The sequence below is a fragment of the Eumetopias jubatus genome, unplaced genomic scaffold, assembly GCF_037043125.1.
Source record: "Eumetopias jubatus isolate StellerSeaLion01/CBP00866 unplaced genomic scaffold, mEumJub1_p1.0 scaffold_10, whole genome shotgun sequence".
Classification (NCBI taxonomy): Eukaryota; Metazoa; Chordata; class Mammalia; order Carnivora; family Otariidae; genus Eumetopias; species Eumetopias jubatus.
The window spans coordinates 47061251-47085787 of record NW_028274816.1 but is presented as its reverse complement, the minus strand read 5'-3'; the positions used below and the strand labels follow the sequence as shown (position 1 = coordinate 47085787).

Here is a 24537-nt window from a genome sequence, read left to right as displayed (position 1 = left end):
TATTATTAAATGTATATTTTTAATAAAGCCAATAGTTATTTTACTTATAGGAGCTTTAAAAGTAAGATACAAAATGTAGAGTTCCAGTTTGGAAGCGTTTAACTATTCACACGATGTCCTGCTGATGCCCGAGCAAGGCAGTCGCGCCCGGCCATGCAAAGGACACACACACTCACGCACGCACACACATGCGCTTTGGCGAGACCCCTCTGCCCAGCGCAGCACCTGGAATTACCAGTGTTCAGAGCAAGGCGGTGCCAAGAACACAGCACCTACGAGGAGACCACACAAACAGCTTCACACAGTCTCACAGCCCACGGAGATGGCGATTACAAAATGTCCCGCTTAATCGAGAAAAACAGACTGGAGAGTGACAATGTGGCGGTATCAATGTCACCTGCACTGGGGCGTCAAGGGCTGACCTCTGTCCAGGGTGAGGTCTTTGGGGAGGCACTATGAAAACAAGAGTACTTCAGTATAATCGAACTTGAAATACAAGGTACTGTGGACACGTTACGGAAGGAAAACAGAAAACTCTCCTACAAGGAAAATAGCCACAGACATCGGACAGATTAGTGCACACACTGGGACAGCGGACAGACAAGAGCCACGCAGGGTCAGTGCAAAGCACGTGCCTGAAGGAGTCTATGTACAAAATAGTTCTCTGTAAACATGGTGAGGTGAATGTTCAGAAGCCGCAGTGAGAGGATCGTTAAGTGCAGGCAGCAACATCCCCACACAGCACAGGAGACGACACCCGAGGCCTGGAAACAGCCGGGCAACACAGTACTAAGAATTCAGATGGCTGGGCTCAGACACCCTAGCGGGCCTCTCTCATTAGTGTGTATACATACATATACATATATATTGTTTCTTTTTGGTATTTTTAAATATAAATTTACTTATATCCGTAGAAAAATGAGAACGTAAATGTGCTATTACAATCTCTGCTGGAAAAGCTTAGATGGAGTTAGAAAGAATAAACCATTTATTAGTAGTTAACATATATATTAAAATGGTTTAATGATTTAAGAAAATATAAAAAAAATATTAATACTGTCAAACTTTCATACCAGAAAATATTATGGATTTTTCTCAATTAGACTTTTTCAAAGATGAAATATGAAAAATTTAAATAAGTTTTATATAAAGAACTTCTGTAACCTCAATTAATATACAGTGGGATGTCTACTCTATAGAGATATATGTATCATTATTTCTCAATTTAAGCACCATTCAATTCTTCTGGATCCATTCTGGCTGGAAAATATCCCTAAATCCACAGGATGTTATCTCTTTAATGGCACATGTTAACTGAAAATGAGGTTTGTTTTTTTTTTTTTAAAGAAAAGACTTTAAATTAATTCCTATCTACATCTTAATTGGTTTGTCTTGAGCCAGCTCACAAATGTTACTGCAAGTTCAAGTGCAGGTGTCTCTGTGCAGCCTCTTGACCACACCCCCATGTTTGGAGACTGTGTCAAAGCCTCTGGCCACGTGTGGATCTGAGGGCAGCAGGTGCAACTTTATCCCGCACACGGACGCAGCCAGCTGGCTCATCTCCATGCACCATCAGGAATATGCCTCTGACATCAGTTTTACGATCCTGCTTTTGTAAATCCGGTCAGGACTGCACCCCTTGGGTGCTGCTTGGGGTGGTGAGGGGCTGCCCACCCACAGAAAACCCCAGTGATTGCTTCCAATCACAAATACTCTGTATTTTGCCCATTTTGTATAAGCTTAAATAAAGATAGTGTTGAACAAATCTCCAGCCTCTATATCTGTTATCTTAAAATATTCAATGCATTTTAGGCGGGAGATGTTTTAACTAAAAACCTATATGAAAAATAGCTATAAAATACAGTGACTGATGTGGTCATCACTCAACGTGTTAAGAAGGGGGAGGGGGAGGGTTTCAGAAGAATGGTCAGTTTTGCTCTCAGCCTTCAGGCTTGGTGCCTTCCCAACACACACGGTGGGACTACAAACTTGAGAGCCATGTTTTTCAAAGTGCGGCCTATGGCCCACCTGCATCAGAACCACTGGGGGAGCTTATTAAGCTCAAAGATCCCGCAGCATCTCCCTGAGGGTCAGAAACCTGTTTCTAGCTGGCCCTTCAGGGCTCTGATGCCTCAAAAGTTTGAGAAGCCAGGCCTTAAAGGCTTGGAGCTGCCAACTACCCCCATGCCCGAGGATCCCTGCCTGGGACAGGGGTACACTGGTCCTCTGGGGGGCTGGTGCCAGCTAGTCAGTCCTGGGGTGGGGACACTGGCCCCGACAGCTCTGGGCAGGCAGGCAGGCAGGCTGGCCCTGGGTCAGTACTGGGGCAAGTAGGCCGGCCTGCGCTCAGCCTTCCCAGGGAAGGCCTTGAAGCCCTTGGGTGCTGCCTTGTGTGCCGGTGGGGGCGGGGGCTGCGGTGGGGTCTGCACATAGGTAAAGGAGGCGGTGCTGCAATCACTGGTCGCGGCCCACACTGGCGACTGCAGCATCTGCATGGTGTCGTTCCACTGGCTGCCAGGGCCGGCAACTGCGTAGAGTGGTGCGCTCGGGCTAGGCAGTGTGCTGGGCAGCGGGGAAGGGTGTTGCCAGGGTGCTTTGGGTGGCCACGTTTTGGTTTTGTTATCCTGAGAGACAGAAAAGGGTTCTTAGTGGCATTTCTGGCAATTCGTCATCTTTTCCCACCTCCCCAGGTCTCCGGTCCTATTTCCACCTAGGAGACGGGGTAGGAGCCCCAGCCCTCCCCACAGCCCTGGAGCAGCACGGTCCAGCTGAATTTGCAGTGATGGTGGTGATCTGTGTCTGTGCTGCTCCCACGCAGTGGCCACTCACCACATATGGCCAGTGCCACTAAGGAACTCAATCTGTATTTATATTTGATTCATTCCAATTTAAATAGCCACATGTGGCTAGTGGCTATCACAGTGGATGGCACAACCCCAGGGCTTCCTCTACATTTGGCTCTGAGATGAGATGGTTAATCATGGGGGAAAAAAGTTGTTCACCACAAAGAACCCGTCATTGCTCTGAAGCCCTCTTAAAACTTAAGCTTTGGGACTTCACTCGTGGTCTGTACCCCATACAGCTGGCCATCCGTGGCCAGAGCAGGGCCCACGGTACCTGGTTCATGTCCTCCACTGTGGTAAGAAGAGGTGGGGAGGGCAGCGTGCTGGTCTCCTGCTCTCCACTGCTGTGTTTCCTGAAAGAAATCAAGAGCGCAGTGCAGTGGGCATCTGGCTTGCTGCCCCACTGACCTTAACACGCTAGTTACCTGGTTCTGGGCGCTGGTTCTAGGTGGGGAGACCTTGGGCCCAGTGCACGCGAGAGGATCGGGTGGGTGGCCAGTGAGTGGAGCACTCCCAGAAGCCATTCCCGGGCTTGGGGAGGGGCGGGGTGGCAGGTGGTGGCTGTTTCAGCTGCTCTGATCTACTGGCTCGGGCTTTTGTTAACGTTTTCAAAAGATACTGTTCACCATGCCCTGGGGAAGTGGGACTTAAAAGACTGTTAGTTTTAACTACAAACATGAAAAATTTCTGTTACAATGTTGAATGAAAAAGGAAGGACAGAGCAGGCTCCGAGCCAAGTAAATCAGTCTGTCCGTGCTCCCGCCTGCAGACAGCAGTCTCTGTAGAGGCGGTTCTACCATTGGCTTCCTCGGCATCTCATCGGCCTCTCCTCCTGCCCTTGTCTAAAACAGACATCTTAGCCACTGCCTCTGGCTCAGTCGTGCTCCTCCTGCATCCTCCTGTCTCAGTTCATCGGCACCCCCTTTCATACAGATGCTCCAGCCAAAACCTCACATATCATCCCCGATTCTTCTCTCTCACAAATACCCCAATGCCAATCTCTCACCAGTTGCTCCCTCATTTTGTACAGCTGTCTGCTCATCAGAGGCCTCCCTGACTCCCATATACATATGTGTGTGTGTGTGTGTGTATGTACACACACACACACACACACACACACATATATATATATGTATTTTTTTTAAGTAGGCTCCACGCCCAGTGTGGAGCCCAATGTGGAGCAGGAACTCATGACTCAGAGATTAAGACCTGAGCCAATATCAAGTCGGATGCTTAACCAACTGAGCCACCCAGGTGACCCCCATATTTTTCTTCATAGCAACTAACCCAACCTGACATGTTTGGTTTTTCCTTTTTCCTATTCCTTCCCTCCCTTTTTTTTTTTTTTTTTTTTTGAGAGTAGCTTTCATGCCCAGCATGGGGCTTGAACTCATGACCGAGACTAGGAATCTCATGCTCTACCAAATGAGCCAGCCAGGTACCCCTACTTTTAAAAACTTCTTAGACCTGAATATACTCTATTACGTTTTCTTTTCAACTTTGACAAAGAAACTAAGCATCAGAGAGGGCCACGTTCATCTCCAGAACCCTCCCTTGCCTCATACTGGTATTTTTGGCTACTACTTGCGTGAGACTGTTCTGCCAGCAAAGCCTCAACCCAACGTTAAGTCACCTGGGCTACAAGCAAGCCTGCATGGTAGCCACAGAAGATTCAGCAAGGCTGTGCTAGCAGAGGCCCTCTGCCTCTCTCACACCAGGCTGACAGGGAGCCATGAGGTTCCTGAGCTTTCCAGAGGAGTAAGCTGGGGATCACATTCATGTGCCCCTCTGTCCTTTGTTTGCCTTGAGAAATCTCTTCCTACCTTCTCTGCTTGACAGCGGCCACGAGGTCAGGCCCTGAAAACATGGAGAACAAGCTGTCCCCGTTGGCGGAAGACGTCTCATCACTTGAGCTGGCGGAGTCCCCCTGAGCACCCGACCAGCCGCTGTGCAGACCGTCCCTGAAAGCCAGAGAGAGAAGCTGGTCCCGGGCCTCCTGCAGCCAGCCTGGACACCAGCCGGAAAAGCCTGAGGCCGCCCCCACACCCCCAGCCCTAAAGGAACAATCTTCACCCTGCACCCCTCTAACAACCAGATGGCAGTCTCTTGTCTCCCCTTCTAAAAACCCAAGCTTTCCTTCCTGTCCTCCCTTGTTTCGAAGGTAACATGTACTCTTCGCTGCCCTTTATTCTTGCCAGAAGCCTGTGCTTTGCATGTGAAATTCATGTTAGAACAAAAAGCTGAAATGGTCTTTAGCTGTCCAGATTTATTAACTGCGTAGCAATAAGAGATGTGAAAAATCAACCTCCTGTTGTCTTTGGGATGCAAATCCGCAGTGCTCTGGATACACTGGCATCTGAACCATACACCTTTGTTTTTTGGAGGCTACAAGGATCCCATTCCACGAATCGCGCGGGTTTCACAGCCATGCCCATTTCAGCATAGAGACCGTGTTAAACGCTCAATGACCTCACAAACATCGTCAAATAAGTTCCTGGTTCCAGGCAGAAGAGTCTGTGCTGAAAATCATCACTTCCTACAAATGGTGTGTTCAAAGGGACCCATCATGCCACTTGGCACCTTCGGGTCTGTCGCAAAACTCTGACCTCTTGAAGATCTGACCAGATGTCACTCTCTCACAGGGGGCCTCGGAATCAAGTTGCCTGATAAGAGTGCACGGGGGCCCCCTGGGGGATACCCAGGCCCCAAACTCAGCTTCCCTGCCACCCCCAGCACTCACCCTTCTGTGAAGAACTCCGGGAAAGGCCAGGTCCGATGGGCATCGTCCATGGGGGGCCAGTGGCCCCGGGGGTGGCCTGGGCGGCGGCCGTGTTGCACTTGCCGCTTCTGCTGCATTGCCTGGCTCACTCCTGCCACATAGCGAGCAAACTCGGGGTCCGAACCCACTGCATTAAGACAAAGGGACAGAGAGGGGCTGGGGCCACACTGGCCTCTCGTTTCCCTCCCTGCCTCCCGAGGATGTGCTGGTCACACACGCAGTGACAAGCGGGGAGGTGCTGCCAGGCTTGTGGCCCCGAGAGCCAGGGAGTTGGCTGCAGGATTGGGGCTTTCAGCCAGATGTCTGACCTGGGGTACGGGGTGTGCACAGGGACTGTCAAGAAGTGTTATGCCTAGGACAGAGGCAGGCTGAATGGGACCGAAAGACAGAGAGAACACAAAAGGATCCATGATTAAAATTTAAAGACAAATATCAGATACTTAACAACATTCCAATGTCTGGTGCTACGTACATAACAACTTAGAAAATCACATGCTTGATGTCTTTAGCGAACCGATAACCTGCAAGTTGTAAAAGCATCAGGGTCAGCCAGATAGAGGTATGTCATTGCCACGTGACCCAACTCGAATCCAGGATTTTCCTGGATATTGGATGGCAGACCTACTCGTTCCATGTGAAGACAGTGAGAGTGGTAATGAATGAGATGAAATTTCAGAATTTCAGAGGTATTAAGAGGTGACTGGAAACATACTGGCCAGAGCTGAGTAAGGATGGGCATGACAGTACAAGTGGGAGAAAAAACAGCATAGAGGACATTGGGAGAAAGTCAAACAAGAAGATACGGGAGGAGGCCGCCTGGGTGGCTCAGTTGGTTAAGCGTCTGCCTTCGGCTCAGGTCATGATCCCAGGCTCCTGGGATTGAGCCCCACGTCGGGCTCCCTGCTCAGCGGGAGGCCTGCTTCTCCCTCTCCTCCCTGGCTCATGCTCTCTCTAGCTCTCTCTCTTAAATAAATAAAATCTTAAAAAAAAAAAAAGCAGCAGGAAGGTATCTATTGTTCACAAGCTGAATATGACTCAGGAGTGTATACTTCTCAGTTTCAGGCTGGGAAAGATACTAGGGCAAAATCTCATTCTTAGGGCGCCTGGGTGGCTCAGTTGGTTGGGCGACTGCCTTCGGCTCGGGTCATGGTCCTGGAGTCCCGGGATCGAGTCCCGCGTCGGGCTCCCTGCTTGGCGGGGAGTCTGCTTCTCCCTCTGACCCTCCCCGCTCTCATGCTCTCTATCTCATTCTCTGATAGATAAAATCTTAAAAAAAAAAAAATCTCATTCTTAGCTCGTCCTCAGGGCACTGCCACAGGACTGCTGGTGAGTCTGTGCACTGCACAAAGATGCCCACACCAGGGGAGGGGAGGGGCTGGGCCAAAATCAAGGCCCACTTCTCAGTGGGTCAAGCCATGCCTCCAGGGGCTAAGTATGCCCTGTCCAGAGGGGGCACTCTGCTCTCACTGGCCCTGCCTGAGAGGGGGCCTTCTGTGATTCATCTATCCCAAAGGAGTGCCCTTCCTTTATTTGGGGAAAAGGCGATGTAGATCTTATGCCCTCAGGGTGGGGTCTGCAGGAAGCTACATTAGGGACCTGCAGGTCAGACAGGAACTGGCGGAAGATCAAGCTAATAGGATTTGTAGCTTAAAGACATAAGAGGCCATCCAGGCCTCATCAAATATCAAAGACGGTAAAATTCTGCCAAACACTGTTTATACTCTGGATTTAATTACATGACTGTTGAATGGCAGTTGAAAAAAATGTGCCGTGCCACGCCCATCCCAGTCAGTGGCAGCTGGGTGAGGCCTGCTCTTCTGGAGCTGGGTGGGACCCTGTGCCCTTCCTGTGCCCCAGGGTCCAAAGATGCTCATGTCTACCACCCATGGGGAGCAAGAGCAGGAAAGCGTGAGCAGCAGCATGAGGGATTTTTAGAAGACCTAAGAAAACATTTCTTTCCATTCGTAGCTAATGCTGGGTTGTTTTAGCAGGGAATTCCTCTTCTGCTGGTTATTTATATAAATATTTGCGATAGTTATTTATATATTTCACAATATTCTCCTTAAATGAAATATATTTTCCACCTGTATACCTTTTGCTAAATTAGAGAAAAGAGTAACGGATTTCTACATATTTATCTTGCATCAACCCACCTTACCAGGTTCACTAATTCTAGGGTTTTTTTTTTTTAATCAAGGAGTCTCGTTGGGTTTTTTTTCCCCCTCCAATTCTATTGCCAGCAAAGAGATGTGCTTTTCAATGTATCTTTTTCTACAGCTTATACATGTCTGGCTGTTTGCTAGCAAGTCCAAGACAAAAGGTTAGTTACACGCTATTGGCAGTAACAGTTGCCACCCTGTCTTGATTTTAACTGGAATGATTTTGTTTCACTATACAGAATAATACATGCTACTGGCTTTTGGTAGATAGTCTTTCTTTAATAATTCAAGAAATTTCTTTCTATTCATGTCTTACTTGGAGGGTTTTTTTTGAGTCACTGGTGGCTTTTATCAAATGTCTTTACAGCATCTGTTGTTGTCTGGCCGCTCCTGCAAGCGGGGTGATGCCAGGCATTACTGAGCAGTGGCAGAGCTGTTCCACTGCCCCACCTGCCACCCCTGCAGTAACGGAGCTGCTCTTCCCATCACGGCTCCGGGGTCCAGCCTCTACCCACACTCCTACAGAGAGAACTACGGTTTGCTTTTTAAATAACCTATAACGTTTTTATGGTAAAACCATGTTGGCTTCATAATTACTGTTCCAATTTTTTCCACTGAAACAGATCTGGGCAGGTTTTCCACTTCTTGGTACAACTTTGGTGATGTGCATTGTATTAGGAAAGAAGCCATTTTTCCAATCAGTTTTCAAAGATGTTGTCATATGTAGGAACGTCTTAAACTTCTTTTACTCTCTATTTCTGGAATGACATCTTCTTTCTCTTTCCTTTTTTTTAAAGATTTATTTATTTTAAAATTTTATTTATTTATTTGTCAGGGGCGGGGGGAGAGCACGCACACAAGCAGGCGGAGCACCAGACAGAGGGAGAGGGAGAAGCAGGCTCCCCACTGAGCAGGGAGCCCGACGCTGGACTCGATCCCAGGACCCTGGGATCATGGCCTGAGCTGAAGGCAGAGGCTTAACCGACTGAGCCACCCAGGCGCCCCTCCTTTCTCTTTCCTAAATATCATTTCTCTTTGCTCTCTCTTATTGAGGCTTACAATAAGTTGGTTTATCTATTTTGTTGGTCTTCAAGAGACCCTTCTTTCAGATTTTATTTATAATTTATACTATATTTTTCTTTTAAATTTCATCAGTCTTGGCTTTTCTCCTTAATTACTTCCTCCTCCTAGTTTATTTTTGTTTGTTTCTAAGTTCTTTTTCTAATTTCCTAAGATAATTCTGGTGGTATTTTCACACTGTTCAGGCCAGGAGAAGCCATATTCTCCGAAGGCAGGAGGGTGCTCTACCACCTTTCATAGGTCCTAGCTTTTAAGCAAAGAATCACAGAACAGGTTATGTAATCAGGAGAAGAGCAGCTCACAAAGGGCCTGCCACCTTGGCTTCCACCAATAGGAGGGCCCACACAGGAGCCCACTTGAACTATGGGACATGGAGCCATTCAAGGAACTTCTCTGAGCCTCAATCCCAGCCTCTGTACAGTGAGAGAAATAGTGGTCCTGACCTTCTTAGCCTCACTCTCAGCAGGGCTGCCTACCTTTGCTGGATGTGTCCCATACTTGCCATCTGACAGCGAGAAAGGGTCTTTAAAGAGAAATTAGGTCACTTGCCAAGTGTCCTAAGTAAGTAGGCTGTGTCAGATGGGCCCTATGAAGTCCTCACTGATTCTACTGATGTGAAAACCCCAAGGGGAGGGGAGGGGGGGGGTCCACATACCTGCAGGATCAAAAGGCAGAATCTCTCCCAACATCCCAAAGACTCCGTCACTTTGGTCACGGTTTGGCCAGGTGTTATTTCTAGGTCCCTGCGGCTTCTGCCCCAAAACCTCCGACATCACATTATCCATATAGCTGCTCACCAGACCCAAGCTGTACAAGTCAGAACTGAGATCAGATATGCCAGGCCACTGGCCAAGAGGAGACAGACCTGCTCCGACAGGCTGGGCTGGCTGCTGGGCTGAGCCGTGCAGCCACTTCCCTGGGGCCCGAGGCTGGGGTGGGGGCTGCTGAGGTCCAATGGGTTGGAGCAGGGGTTGGTAGTACTGGACCTGCGGTTGCTGCTGCTTCGGGGACTGCTGCTGAGGTGCCAGGCCTGGCTGGGGGGTCAGAGGTGTGCGGGTCCCAGCCGGGGGTGGCCGTGGCGGAGGGGGCACTGGCAGTGGCAGCTGCTGTGGCTGCATGGCTCCGGCCTTCTGTTCAGTCACTGTGGCAGCGGAATTACGCCTTGTCACCAATGGGGAGCCCTGATGTGACTGGCCCATGTTAAAGCCCGAGAGAAAATCGATCACCTCCTGCATTTCCTGATCGGTTGGCAGGTTCATGCCCTTCTCGTCCTTGCCATCATCCCCTGGCAGGAAGCCATCACGCCTCTCCAGGAGAAAACCATTGGCCATCTGGTTACAGGAACTCTGCGCTGACTGTGAAGGGTCTGTAGTCCTAGGGAAATTACCAATGTTCAAAATGCTTTGTAACCTTGAGTCAATACTGCTGGGCATTTTGGCCTTCTCTTCCGAACATCCAGCTACGAAGAGGTTTTTGGAAGGGGTATTTGGGATGGAATAATTTGTGCTGCTGCTGGAGCTGGTGCATGAAGCTTTCTTGGTGAAGCGGGATGTCAGTTTGGAGAAGGTCTTCTGCAGGCCGCCTGAAGATTTGTTTCCGTTCCCAGAAGGCAGGTCGGCCTGATTCCCAAAATCGCAGATCTCCCTCTGAAGCTGGATCTGTATGCAGGGTAAAGCTTGTTCCCTATTTAAACAGAAATGTGTTGAAAATTACAAAAAAGACAAACATACAAATTGGACAATGAAATGGATCTCTCTGCATCTAAGAAAGACTCTAAGGACAAAAACAGTCTCTCTAGTTGGTTGGTATCAGGTTCACCTATTTTACAGATAAATAAAATGAACACCCCAGACTTTTAAGTGTACGTAAGACTGATCCAGCAGAGGGACGTGGGTAAATACACACAACAAGGGCGGGGGGGTGGTGAGTGGGACTCAGTGACACCCTGGGGCACTGCTGACCTTGGAAGGAACTTACAGACAGTGCCAAGAACAGATGCTGGTTACTTCCAAGGTTTTCCAAGCACTTTCCTAGTACTGAAAGAGAGCCCCAGGGATGGAAAGTGGTTGGGGCTGAGGCAGGCAACGGCTGCTGTGACCCAGGACAAGCCACCGCAGTGTTCTGGGCCTCGGAGCTCGTGAGTTCAGAAAGGGGGGCCCATGGCTGGATGTTCGATGTCCCTACCATTCTGAAGTTCATAATTCCCAGAGATAGTCTCGCAACCGTCAGCTGCTTTCAGATAGAAATAAATTTCATGTAGGATATAAGTAAATTTTCTACACGTTTCTCTGGTCTTCGTTCATGAGGAGAATATGAGTTGGGCTAAAATCCCCTTGATGGACCTACCCTCAAATGATAAAACAAATGAAGGCAAACATGTTAAGTAACTGAGGAATCTGGCTAAAGGTCAGAGAGCAATTCTTGGTACTACCGCAACTTTTCAGTAAGTTTGAAATAATTCCAAATTTAAGTGACCAAAAAATTCTTTCTCGCCTTACTTCCTCACATACGATCAGCGATGTGAGCGTGCGGGAGACTGTACGTGGTCACGCTGCCCCTGAGTATGGGCCCGAATGTAAGCTATTTCAGGGGACCGGCAGGGACACCCACCTCCCTGCCCTCCAGCGGCTAAGGTCCAGCACGGCCGTGTAGAGCACGTCCACCAGCCCCAGGGTCTTCTCGGGATCGAGGCTTCTCTGCAGCAGGGACATGGTAGCGGGGTCTTCTTTCAGGCACCTAGGCAGGAGGCAGGCCGCATCAGTCTGGGCGGCTCTGCTCTGAAAAAGTGTCTCAAGTAGGCCTCGTACAAAAGGTGACAATGTGTACATGCTTTTGGCACCAAATAAAAATTCAGTAATTAAAGACCAGTTAGAGAACGACAATGCTAACATTGGGATGTGCTGCTCTGCAGGAGGAGGAGGAAGCCACAGGGGCCGGATCTCCCTGGGCTTCTAGTCATCTACAGTCTGTTTGGTAGGAAGAGAAGGGTTTCGTGGAGGGGCTACCTTCTGGGGCCCCGATGCCCTCCCTCTCACTGTCCACACTGGCTCCAGCCTTGACTTTCCACCCCGCTGTGTTCAGAGTCTGGGATCACTATCTACTCCTCTGCAAACCCTTTCCAAAACACCCCTGCCCCCAAGAAACTAAAGGGCAACGGAGGGAAAAACTCGGACTCACTGCAAACTTCCGGTAAGCCGCAAACATGGCCTTCCCACATAAGTGGAAGTGTTCCCTTCCCAAGCTGACCACTTGAGGCCGCATCCCCTCTCCTCGGAGCTCGGCCATCCCTGCCGCTTCTCCCCTTCTTTCCCATCACAACTCGCACATCACTGAGAGGAGGTCTGCTCCCCAGCCCCCAACTAATTCACCAGCTTGAGTGCCCATGCCCATGCTCCCGACGTGCCTCTCCGGTCACGGTCGAGGTGGAAGACAAGCCCCGCTCTGCCACCGGCCGCCCCTCCAGCCGAGCACTGCAGGCTCGTGTACCCTCCTGCGTTCCCGAGAACCCCACTCCCCTATTCTCCCCGTGACATTCCCCGGAGCCAACAAACGGGCCTCATGGACCAGCTTCTTTCTCTCGGCCCCACATTCCCCTCCAGATACTGCCAAGTTCTCTGCTCCCCCTTTTAGCAAAACACTTGGTCTCCTCCTCTTCCTGAGTCTCCTAGTCTCCCCTCACCCCACTCCCGCTGGGCTTTGGTCCCCATAACCGCACTAGAATGGCTTCAATCAAACACCTTTGAGCTCACCAGTGTCAAAGGTCAATTACCTGTCTCCACCTTACTCAATCTCTCAGCAACATGGTGCAATGCTTCCTTCCTGCCCTAGCACTATCTTCTGTAGCTCGGGGACCCCAAACTTGCTCAACTTTCCTTCCACCTGGATGGCAAGCCCCTTCCCGGTCTCCTCTGCTGACTTCCTGCTCCGCTTCCCTGGTCTGTGTGGTGGCACGTCCTAGGCTTTGTCCTTTCTCCCCACAAGGCTGCATCTGGGCCTGCAGCTGTACAGACCATCCTCCACTCAGGACTCAAATTTCCTTCACCAGCCGACCCCCTCCCCCTGAACCCCACTCTCCTGTATCTAACTGCACACTCAACATCTCTTGGGTACACCTAACAGGCAGCCTGGTCAGCACGACTGCTTCCTCTCCTCTCCAAAAACCACTCTGAACCTATACACTTCCTCCATAAGTCCACAACACAGCTGTCTACCCCAAACCGACACATCATCCCTAGCTACCTACAGCCCACGCCAATCCATCAGCAAACCAAGCACTTCTCACCACCTCTTATTATGACTCTACTCCAAGAAACCACCAGCACCTGTGGCTCAGGCCCAACCTCCCAGCTGGTCTCCTGTCCCTACTCCTGTCCCTCCCAACCCTCTGCACAGAGCCAGAGTGAGCCTCTGGTAGCACAAATCAGAACACATCACTCCCCTGTTAAAAACTCTCCAGTGGCATCCAGTCATGATCGAAATAAAATCTAAACAGCCCTCGAGGGTTTCTGTGACCTTGTCCCTCCTGCCTCTGGCCACACGTCTCTCCACTGTCACCTCCATTACCCTGTCCCAGTTACAGGCCTTGGCTTGCTCCCTGAATATGCTGGATTTGCCCACATCTCAGGACCTCTGCTTTTGCTGCCTCTGCCCAGACTGCTCTCCCGAGAGCTGCTTCCCACCATTCCGGTCCTCACTGCCCATTCAGGGTACCTCCACCAAGAGGACTCTTCTGAGAAGCAGAACCAGGAAGATGTTGTCTGTCTACTGCTAGGCACTCTGGGAGTTAAATGGTGAAATCGACACTTGCAAAGCCATCCTAAGGAGGCAGCAGCACTCCCCAACATGCCTTAGGGCTTGAGAAGAAATAGGTCCCTGAGGATATGAGCCAGCCAGCCTCAGAAACACTGCAAAAGGCAAGCTCTGCCAGTGCTCAACCAGATCCTGGACTCCTGGGAGAGAATCTTGGCCAGTGGACCTGGCCAGGGTTCACAGACCCGATTCTCTCAGCCTGGAATTGCTGATTATTAGGACATCCTTGCTCTGTGCTCCCAAGCCACTGCTGGCTGTGATTTGGTTGGTCACATATGTTTGCCCACTAGGGGAGCATTTGCTGGTCATGCGGAAAGAAGTACTACACTTGCTGGTGAGAATAATTTCTCTTTCTGAAAATCAACAAATCAGCACTTTTATTTAATTCATCAGTCCTGAGAGTTGATCGACAGAATCCCTTTAAGAGACTAAACCCATTCTTTTGGCAAATCACATAGACTTGCTTAAAACCCTCTACCTGCTCTTAGGTAAAAATCCAAGTCCCTCGGGGACCCTGCAAGCCCTGGTTTCTATGACTCTCTCTCTTCATGACCACCTACCATATCTCCAGCCATGCCGGTTCACTCCCCAGAAATCCTTTCCTCATCTGCTCTCTGCATGGCCGGCTCCTCTCCAATGTCATATCTTCAAGGAAGGATCCTTTGTGACTGACCTCCTGATCCCAAACAGCCTCCCCTCCCCAGCACCACCCCCGTTATTCTCCATCATATGACATCATTCTGCTCTGATCCCCTCATACATGTTCTGGGGTTTGAACTGAACTCTTATGCTTGCTAGCTGTCCCCTCACCCTACCTCCCGTTACAAAGTCAATTCTGTTAGGGGCAGAGACCTCATCTGTCTTGTTCATACTTAAATTCCCAGAGTCCAGGCAGTGTCTGCCACACAGTAGGTATTTAGTAAGTATCTGCTGAAAGAAAGAATGGATGGACTAAACTTAAATAAGACAGTTTAAAAAATCTAAATAAGGTATTACTTTGGGGAAAAAAAACATATCTGGCAGTGGGACACTCCATTTTATTAAAAGCAAAGCATATAATAAATTCTTGAATGCCTTTGCTAACAATTTCATTTTTCCAAAGATGGAGTAAAGCAATCACTTCTGCTTGCATTCTTCTCAACAAGCGCGTAATTTATACTTGGAAAGAAACAAAAACATGTTATTTTGGAAACTTTGTATTTTTACTAATAGCAACCAGCAGAGGGAGCCTCTCCAAGAAATTAATAGTCTATAAAGTCTTTTGTGGAGGTTCAATGGATTACAAAGGAAATCAATCATACACGGAGAGTTCTGGAAGTAAATTGCAGTGTTAACCATTTTAGTACTAGTCATTTGTATTCACCCAATTATTCAAAAGTTCAAACTATTTTCTCTACAATGAGAATCCTGGTTAAGTTTAATATTTTTCAGTAAGAACCTGAATAGGAAAACAAATTAAGAATTCAGGGACACAAAAATCTTACAGAAAAGTGAGCTTTTGGTAGGAGTGAAGGTATGTGTATAAATTAAAGTTATGCCATCTTGGGGCGCCTGGGTGGCTCAGTCATTAGGCGTCTGCCTTCAGCTCAGGTCATGATCCCAGGGTCCTGGGATCGAGCCCCGCATCAGGCTCCCTGCTCGGCAGGAAGCCTGCTTCTCCCTCTCCCACTCCCCCTGCTTGTGTTCCCTCTCTCACTGTGTCTCTCTCTGTCAAACAAATAAATAAAATCTTTAAAAATAAATAAATAAACAAATAAAGGTATGTCATCTCAATAATCAAATAAAAAACTTAGGTGGGGAGGAAACTGAAAGAAGGGAGGTTTTGGGACATGAAGTGAACTGCTCACCCTTACTTGATATATCAACAAGTCCTAAAACTTCTGGCAGAGTCTACCACTGGACCCTCACATTTCAAGGAGAAATGGTTTAAATACAACTCGAACGCATTATCCAGCTACCATTTTAGTCTACAAAGGCACCAAGAGAGCCATCATGCCCTATAGTATCTGTCCCTCTTCCTACCAGAATGTTTCAGAATTTTTCTATATGGTTAAATACTCATTCATATCATAGTCTTACTAACAGAAGTCTTCCAACACATGCTCAATTTTTGCTATTTATTAATAAAGTTATGATGCTGCTCCTTTAGCTGGATTTCTATGCACATCACAAGGATAAATCCCCAGAGGAGGAACTGTGGAACTCCTGAGGTCAGATCTCTTATTTTAGGCTTCTGATACACTGAACTGCCCTCCAGAAAGGCTGTGTGATTTATCCACTTCCCGTGCCTGTTTTTGCACAGTCTGGCCAAAACCTTATTTATTTTTTAAAAATTTATTTATTATTCTATAACAATTTAACAACATCTGGGCAAAATGACATCATATTGTTTCTTTACTCCGCCTTTACTGGGTGAGGTTACTCATTTTCTTCATCTATGTGTCGACAGCTGTGCTGTTTACTATATTTTTTGGTTACCTATTTATGCATCTTGCCCATTTTCTTACTAATGTGTAGGAGCTTCTGTTTTAATAAACTAAGAAGAATACTTTATCTATTGTAAGTTTATAAATGTAATTAAATAATTAAAAATGGCTCAGTCTGTCCCCACATTTGTAATGGCATGAGCTCAAGATCATCAGGGTTGTTACTGGAACAGAGAAGAAGGGATTCTATGTTCTGTGCTCGGCTTTAGAGAAACACTGGTGACTTAGAGAAAATGATAGACTCAGTAACAAAGAGAAGATAATATTGCTCATTATGATCCATGAGTACGTAACATTTTACTTACATGATTGGTCAAAAAGACTATTTTTCAGACATCTTGGCTTCCTTATCGTGGACTGAGAACCAGGACATACCACTGCACGTGTACCTGCCCAAGTAGCAAGACCTGCTGTGCCACCTAACATGGTGTTTGCCCAAAACAAAGCAATCTTTTCAAAGATGTGCAAGCTTCAATCAGAGCCTAGGCTTGTGTTAATATAAGAGTCACGTTACCATGTGGACGGGACTTGAACCACAATTCTGGAGCCCTCTAAACTGATCTGGGGGGCATAGGCTTCTTTATTTTCAATCTGTGCTGTGTCAACTACCACCTGAGAGAGAGAGAGAGAGAAAGAGAAACAACAATCAGCTTTCCGAGAGGAAAACGGATCACAAACAAATCTAATACATGAGCCTGCTGATGCTGAGTGAGTCTGGCAAGAATGATTCCCATGGCAAGGAAGTTGTACAGAGGCCAGTCAAGAGCCCCATTAAGACAAATGCACGTAATAAAGATGACTGAAGACAGTGATACTTCAATGGACAGAAACTAAATTCTGCGTGCAGGATGTACTGAACTTTGTAAGCACTTTCAGTACTTTTTCCAAGCCATAAATATGTTAATTAGGAATTATTTTGTTTCCTCTTGGTTTTTTTTTTTTTCTACTTTACGCACTGGAAAGAAGTAAAACCGTTATTAAAAATCTAACCACAGCTTCAGAAAAGGCCATTTGTAATGCCTGAACACAAACTAGAAGCGGAGGAAGCTTTTTTAAAAGATCACTTTATCCTCAGCCATCAATAAAAACAGAACTAGCTCAGAAAGGTAAAGATGATTCTTCTCTCAATGATTTATTTTCTTTTCCTTTTTTTTTTTTTTTTTAAGAGAGAGAGAGAGAGAGAATGCATGAGCTGGGGTAGGTAATGAGGGGCAGAGGGAGAGAGAGAATCCCAAACAGGCTCCACGCCCAGCATGGAACCTGACATGGGGCTGGCTCTCACAACCCTGAGATCATGACCTGAGCCAAAATCAAGAGTCAGAGGCTCAAGTGACTGAGCCACCCAGGTACCCCAGTGATTTCTTCTTATTTGGAGTAGAGTCTTTAATATTACACAGATGATGTAGTAGCCAAGGTAATTTAGAGACTTTGACAAAACCATGAATATATTTTCAAATAACTAAAATAATTTAAGAAAATAATCATGAAGAGCTTTAAAAATAAATCTGTTATGGCGTGCCTGGCTGGCTCAGTTGGTAGAGCATCCGACTCTCTTGATCTCAGGGTCATGAGTTCAAGCCCCACACTGAGTGTAGAGATTACTTGAAAAGAAATAAATAAATCTGTTAGATTTCAAAGGCATGCAAAACTGCTTATTATGATTCCAAATTCAGCCTCTAATGGAGCTGATTTCCACTTCTGTAAACAGAGTTCCCACAGCTGGTGTGCAATGTCCTTTGGAAAAGACTTCCTGTCCAAGTAATAGCCATTGTTGGACCAGGCAGGTGCTTCCTCTCTCCGCCCATCTCTAGAGCCATAGTCTAAAGGTTCTTTGTCAGTCACACACAAAGGTGCCCTGGGAGCATGGAGTAAGGAACTGGAAGAAGTTTCTGCTCTCTCAGTAACATGGGACTTTTTTTTTTTTTTTTTAACCTACAATGTTTTCCCAAAACAGCCTGTGTGTCCTTCTGCCTTACTTTTTACTCCTTTTTGGAGAATTTATGCCATGTTTCTCCTAGCTTCAGCTAAAAAGATCTCTGGGAATATGGATCAATCTCCTAGAGGCAGCAGGCTCTCACATACTTCAGCAGGGAGCCTCCAGCTTACTCCTTCTCTGAGGGGTTCCTGTAATAAGAACTACATCCTAAAAGAGGTGTAACTCACCACTGTGGACAGGCCCTCACCTGGCCCTACATAAGGCAGCGCCACCCTGAGCTAGGCCACCTGAGCCCTCATCCGCATGAAACAAAAGGACAGCATCATCCCCACAGTTCCATTCACGAATAAAGGAGGAATTGGAGTAAGAAACAGTTTTTTAAAATTTTCTTAATCTTGAGTTAGTTTCCTTTAACCGCTGACTAAAATGCTGCATCTTTTCAAAAACTAGTCATTTAGTTCTAGAAAGTGGGATCAAGTATGTAAGGTTATATGGGTCTTAGATGCCAAACAAAAAGCTAAATGGTGCTTTCAAATGTTGATTTCCTGATCCCATGCAACTCTGGCAAAAAAGTTACTCTTCTCTCCAAAGGTGAAAAGACTAAACCAACTTCTGAGTTGATGTTGTTATTTTATGGCTAAGAAGGAGATTGTAAACAGAGAGCTGGGATACAAAGTGACTGGTCGGGGGGACTACTTATACCATGGAGGTTTCTCAGAGCTGACATCAGGGAGTTAAGGAGTGAGTCACATAGAGACTAGAGAGGAGTATTCTCAGGTAAAAGGGGCAGCCAAGTGCAAAGGCCTGAGATAGGAAGAAGCTTGGCATGTTTGAGCATCAGAAAGACATCCACTGTCACTCCAGGGTAGGCAAGCGAGGCAAGGAGGCCCTCCCCATCAAATTATTATTAATGTATAGGTGTCTTTAAAATGAGGAAAACCTGCAACATCATTTTGCAACTAGGATCCCAGCAAATACATATCAGATTATCAACCTATAAAAGAAAACAAAAAGGCGTTTTAATGCTGCTGTTCTTTTACCTTCTCCATGTGGTCTGCACCCTGCAGGACCAAAGAACTTTTAAAATTATTCAGTATTTCCACATCTGTGCCCACACCCCATGTTCCCCTGCTGGAGGCATGGCTCCCGGCTCTCTCTCCCATGCATCCCATACGCTTGCTCACCAGTCCAGCCTGGCCAAAGAGCAGCTGCACGGCAGTCTTGCAGGCGCCCCGCCATGTGGACGGGCACACCTGGTTCAGTACTTCAGTCACAGGAAGATCATCCCTGGGTGTGATTCCATTGTAGCAGCCCGCCTCCTTGATCAGCTGTAACATCGTATGCTACGGATTGAAAAGAAAAGAGGAGAGCTCACTGCTCAAGATAAAGCTGTACAAGATTCTAAAATGTCTTGAAATGAATTTACAGGCACACAGTAGCCCTCAAGAAGAAAGCATTTTGTTTCAGTACCCACCCCCCCAAATCATGTCATTTTAATGTCTCAAGTAATTATCATCAGATACCCTCAGAGAATACGGATATATGTACATTAATACGTACATGTGATTTCTATACTAGCACAAAATACAGCATCGATGCAAACTGGTTGAGGAATTTTGAAATTCTGAATCCCTCTAAATAAGGAGACAAAATCATCTGGTAAAAACAAATACCAATGAAAACCTCAACTTTATTTTGGATGACCAAGTGGTCAGGTATGCAGGCTCTGGAAACAGACTGCATAACCTCAAATTCCAGTCTACTCCTTTCTGGCTGTGTGAGCTTGGGCCTTCGTTCCTCTATCCGTCAAACAGAGAACAGAGCAGCACCCACCTCATGGGTGAACATTAAATGAGACAGTGCACATGGAGCCCTTGGCTCCGTGCCTGGCACACATGATGCCCCATGAATGCGCATAGTTACTGCAGTTGTATGACAAGACTTCTCTTCTTATTTAATTTGTATAAGTCCACTAAACCATCAATTGTAAATAGCATTTTATAGTGCACTTTCAAAACACTTTATGTTAAACATTTAACAAAATTATGAATAAAACTTGCCAAATGTCTCATAAGTCACCATGGTCTGCTTTTATTTTATTTTATATTATTTTATTTTATTTTATTTTATTTTATTTTATTTTATTTTATTTTATTTTATTTTATTTTATTTTATTTATTTGACAGAGAGAGAGAGAGCGAGAGCAGGAACACAAGCAGGGGCAGAGGGAGAGGGAGAAGCAGGCTTCCCGCCAAGCAGGAAGCCCGACGCGGGACTCGATCCCAGGACCCTAGGATCATGACCTGAGCCGAAAGCAGACGCTTAATGACTGAGCCACCCAGGCGCCCCATGGTCTGCTTTTAGACACCAATTTACTAATACCACCTGCTTTGACTTCAGTTTTGTTTAGTCTATATTCTTTACAAGCCCTTAGGTGTCCCTAAAGCACTGTTTCCATGTTAACACCCGGTTGCTGAAACCCCATGGAAAGCTACCGTCTTAAGTTTCAGGTTGTCGGCGGCCGATTCGTTGAAGGAGACGCCTTTCAGGAAGTGGGATCCTATCTGCACGGGGACGGTGGGAAGCTCACACTGCATGGGCTGCGGGGGGGTCTGCCGCCGCCCCGTCTGCTGCGCCTCAGCCTCGCTGCAGCAGCCCTGCGAGAGGTTTGGAGAGGAGAGGAGAGGTGACCCACGGCACACCTGCCCAGACACCTGGTTCACTTGGGGTGGCGCATCTGCCATACCACAGCTCAAGAGTAACCAGAAAGAAAAGCATACCTGTAAACTGGCTTCAATTGCCTTTGGATTCAGGTGGAAACCAGCTTTCATTGCATATTCACAGTGGCCTAAGCTTTCCAGAGCTATTTTATAAGCCTGCAAAGAAATTGTTTTTTTAAGAATCAAGATTATATAGCAGATCATAAAATGACAACATCCAGTGACCACAGAAATGGAAAATTTCTATAGTTAATTAAATTAAGACTTCAGGTCAACTACCATCTTACTATTCCTTCCAACTGGTTCAACATCACAACTTGAACTCCCTCCCATGTTCCTGTCCTCAGATAACTATGTGCCAGTTCTAAAACGCTTACTTGCAAAGCACTGTCGATTTTCACGTTCAGTTCTTTGAGCTGGTGCTCAGGAATCGCTGCGCTCTGAGAACAGAAGAGCTGCTGAACTTCAATACCTGCCAGGCGGCCGTCACAGCCTCTTTCCCTCAGTCTGGATGTCGCCTGCAACAAGAAACAATGGCCAGTAGGTGACAGAGATGTGACAGACGTTAGCAACATTTAAAAAACAAGAAACAAAAAACAAAAACAAGGTTAAAGCGAGGAACTATCTAAGCATTAGATGTACACCAGACTTTCCAAATTGTATTACCAAGTGAGCAGCCAGAAATTTAGGAAGATGAAATCAAGCGTCTTTTTTTTTTAAGATTTTTATTTATTTATTTATTTATTTATTTATTTATTTAACACAGAGAGAGAGAGAGAGAGAGAGAGAGAGAGAGAGAGAGAGAGAGACAGAGACAGAGACAGAGAGACAGAGAGGGAGCACAAGCAGGGAGAGTGGGAGAGGCAGAAGCAGGCCTCCCGCCCAGCAGGGAGGCCATGCGGGGCTCGATCCCAGGACCCTGGGACCATCACCTGAGCCAAAGGCAAACACTTAACGACTGAGCCACCCAGGCACCCCCCTTAAATCAAGCATCTTGAAGAGAAAGCAAAGCTGACACAGCACCACTTTACTTAAGAAACCCTCGAAAGAAGATGTACCCGTCTGTTATTAATCTTTTTATATGTCAAACCTTCACATTTTTTATTTCTTTGCTTTAAAAGACAGAGAAGCTAGAATACTGGCACTTGGAGTTTCCAGAATAATAATAATAAAAAAGAACACATAAGGTTAGGTGCTCCTCTACACCGAAGTAAAAAGCCACACCAACACAGAACAGGAAAAAAAGGTACATTGGAATGTTAAAGGAAAAACGGTACTTCTAAAATCTGCACAAAAACATTAAATACTTATTGTTTGGTCATTAAATATTTATGAAGAGTACATAATCAAGACAGAGAAACAAGACAAAAATGAATTAATGTTTTGTTGCCATGAAATGTAAGTTACCTATCCATGTGGGTCAGGACCAGAGAATACAGAAAAAAAAATATTTAATTTCTTAGATGGGAGGAAGAATTCAGGATGAACTGTCTTTCAATTTTTCCATGTCTATTTTTGTTGCAATAATATCTGTGCAACAAATGACATTTTTTAACAGCTAATTTTTGTTCTTCTTTTGTTCTTCTGGTGTAGGAGTTGTAATATTTAACAAAATTGCAGGAAGGTCATTAGCAGCTATAATGCTATAAAGTTCCCAAAGCTCCACAAATTACCTATGACTATCATTCCATCCAGTCCCTGAACCCTAACAGTTTCACAGTTTAAAACCATTTGACTCTCTAAGACTGTTTCACTCGAATATTTAACCCACAAGGTCTCCTGTGTTGGGTGTCGCTGGATAGGCAGTCAGGCCCACAACCTCGTCCCTGCCATCTTGGAGCTGACAGCCTCATGGGCCAAACAAAACACTGAAAGCATCTAAAATGGAGGAAGACACACCAAGGAAAACAGAACTGTAACAGGGAGCATCCTAGACACCGAGAAATCAGCATTTCGGTTATGAGTTTACGGAGAGGAGGCAGTCAGCGGAAGTGTGGGACGGATGAGCAGACATGTTAGTGAAGAAACCAGAACCCAGTGAGCAAGGAGGAGAGTGGCCACAGATCAGGCTGCTGAGCAGGGCAGGAGCCAGACTCTGTGGGACGAGGCAGCTCATGGTGAAGGGTCTATACTTTACCCTAAGGAAATAGCAACATCATCCACTTTTAAATGGAGAGTGATGAAGGACGGCAAGACAGGGAGAGGGAGTTCATTTCCTGCAGGGGTCAGGGGAGAGTAGTGATTCCCTAAACAAGGGCAGTGACAGAAAGGGGGCAGATCTGGGATAATACTCGGGGTGGGACCTTCAGGGCTTATGGACTGGATGTAGATATGACACAAAGACAGGAAGAGAACTCGCAAGTTTTTTGCACGAAGGACCCAGTGTGGGATGGCAGCACTTGCCAGCATGGGGAAAATCTGGGGAGCCCCAGGGGTGTGGGGAAAAGCTAAGCCTGAGCCACCTGGGTACCTGAGGTAAGCAAGAGCTGAATACAGGGGCCTGGGGCCCACAGAAGTGGACGGGTCACACATATTTGCGGGCCCCCAGCACAAAGGCAGTTCTTAAAGTCCCAAGGGTAGATGGCGACCCTATAGGGAGAAGGGCACCCCGAACTGAGCCTTCAGAAACTGACACCCGTAAGTTGTGTTGGAGAGCGGAAGCTAGCGAAGCAGACGCAGAGGATGAGCCAAGAGGTTAACACTTGGCTCAGGGAGGCCACAGGGAGAGAGAGTCTCCAAGGGCCCATATTGCCGAGAGTGCCGACTGGAGTCAAACGGTTCCCTGGATTTGGCCACACAGAAGGCACCGGTAACCCTGACAAGTTAATGCCTGTTCTTGTGTAGGAGTGGAAGCCAGATTTCAGTGAGCTGAATGATGCCATTTATATAAAGTTTTGTACTGGGCAAAATAATAACTTACGTTATCTATGGATACACGCATACAGAGTAAAAATACAAAAATATACAGAGGACTCACAAACTCCTAATTCAAAAGAGGCTATCACTACAAAGGAAGGGATGTGAGTAAGACTGTAAAAAGGTACAAAGGGAACTCAGCTGCATTTGTAAATAAATTTTTTTTTTCAGTTAAAAATAAAAGGCAGGAAAGGGGCACCTGTCTGACTCAGTTGGTAGAGCACACGACTCTTACTCTTGGGGTTGTGAGGTCAAGCCCCATGTTGGGCATGGAGCCTACTTAAAAATAAGTAAGTGAGTAAGTAAGTAAATAAAAGGCATGAAGCAACTGGTAAAAAGTTAAGATTAACTTGATGAAGCTAAAAGGAAGAAGGTATGTGGGACATTTCGTAAATGCTTGAAGTGTTTCATAATAATGTCTTTTAGAATGACTCAAAGGTGAGGTGGACAATTCCTCCAAGAAGCTGGCTGTGAAAAGAGCAGAAAAACAGAGGCAGGACATCTCTGGACACCAAGGAGTATTAAAATGCCTACAAGAAATGTGTCGTCCCTCACCACACCCCACCTGGCTGCCTGGCTGAGAACTTACCCTCCGCAGCCAGCTCTGGCCCGTCTTTCCGGACTGAGGCTCCAGCCTCTTCTCCCTGGCCCCTCTTCTTTGAAGTTCTGCGGCCCTGCTCCTAGCTGGAGGCAGGGCCCTCTCTCTGGGCTCCTGTACACCTCCATTACAGGCCCCTGTATTCAGGGCTGTGATGGAGGCCCTGTTTTTGTAGGCCCTTTCTCTTAGGAGGCTGGGAGTAGAGGTTGTC

General features: G+C 46.8%; 1 protein-coding gene across 4 annotated transcripts in view; it reads right to left on the bottom strand.

The window, feature by feature from the left end:
• GARRE1 (granule associated Rac and RHOG effector 1) overlaps window positions 1–24537 on the bottom strand; it is an 80150-nt gene continuing 55613 nt past the window's right edge. For 3 of the 4 annotated variants that reach the window (XM_088027565.1, XM_088027566.1, XM_028123515.1), the window contains 11 exons: window positions 21190–21330; window positions 20873–20968; window positions 20588–20749; window positions 19277–19435; window positions 16671–16768; window positions 11472–11597; window positions 9517–10544; window positions 5584–5749; window positions 4667–4804; window positions 3118–3196; window positions 1–2624 (listed from right to left, as the gene is read on the bottom strand). In XM_088027565.1, coding sequence (XP_087883691.1) covers window positions 2316–2624; window positions 3118–3196; window positions 4667–4804; window positions 5584–5749; window positions 9517–10544; window positions 11472–11597; window positions 16671–16768; window positions 19277–19435; window positions 20588–20749; window positions 20873–20968; window positions 21190–21330 — 2502 coding nt within the window. In that variant the 3' untranslated portion in view covers window positions 1–2315. Of the gene's footprint in view, window positions 2625–3116; window positions 4805–5583; window positions 5750–9516; window positions 10545–11471; window positions 11598–16670; window positions 16769–19276; window positions 19436–20587; window positions 20750–20872; window positions 20969–21189; window positions 21331–24537 lie in introns of those variants that run through there. The other variant, XM_028123520.2, reaches the window with a different exon arrangement.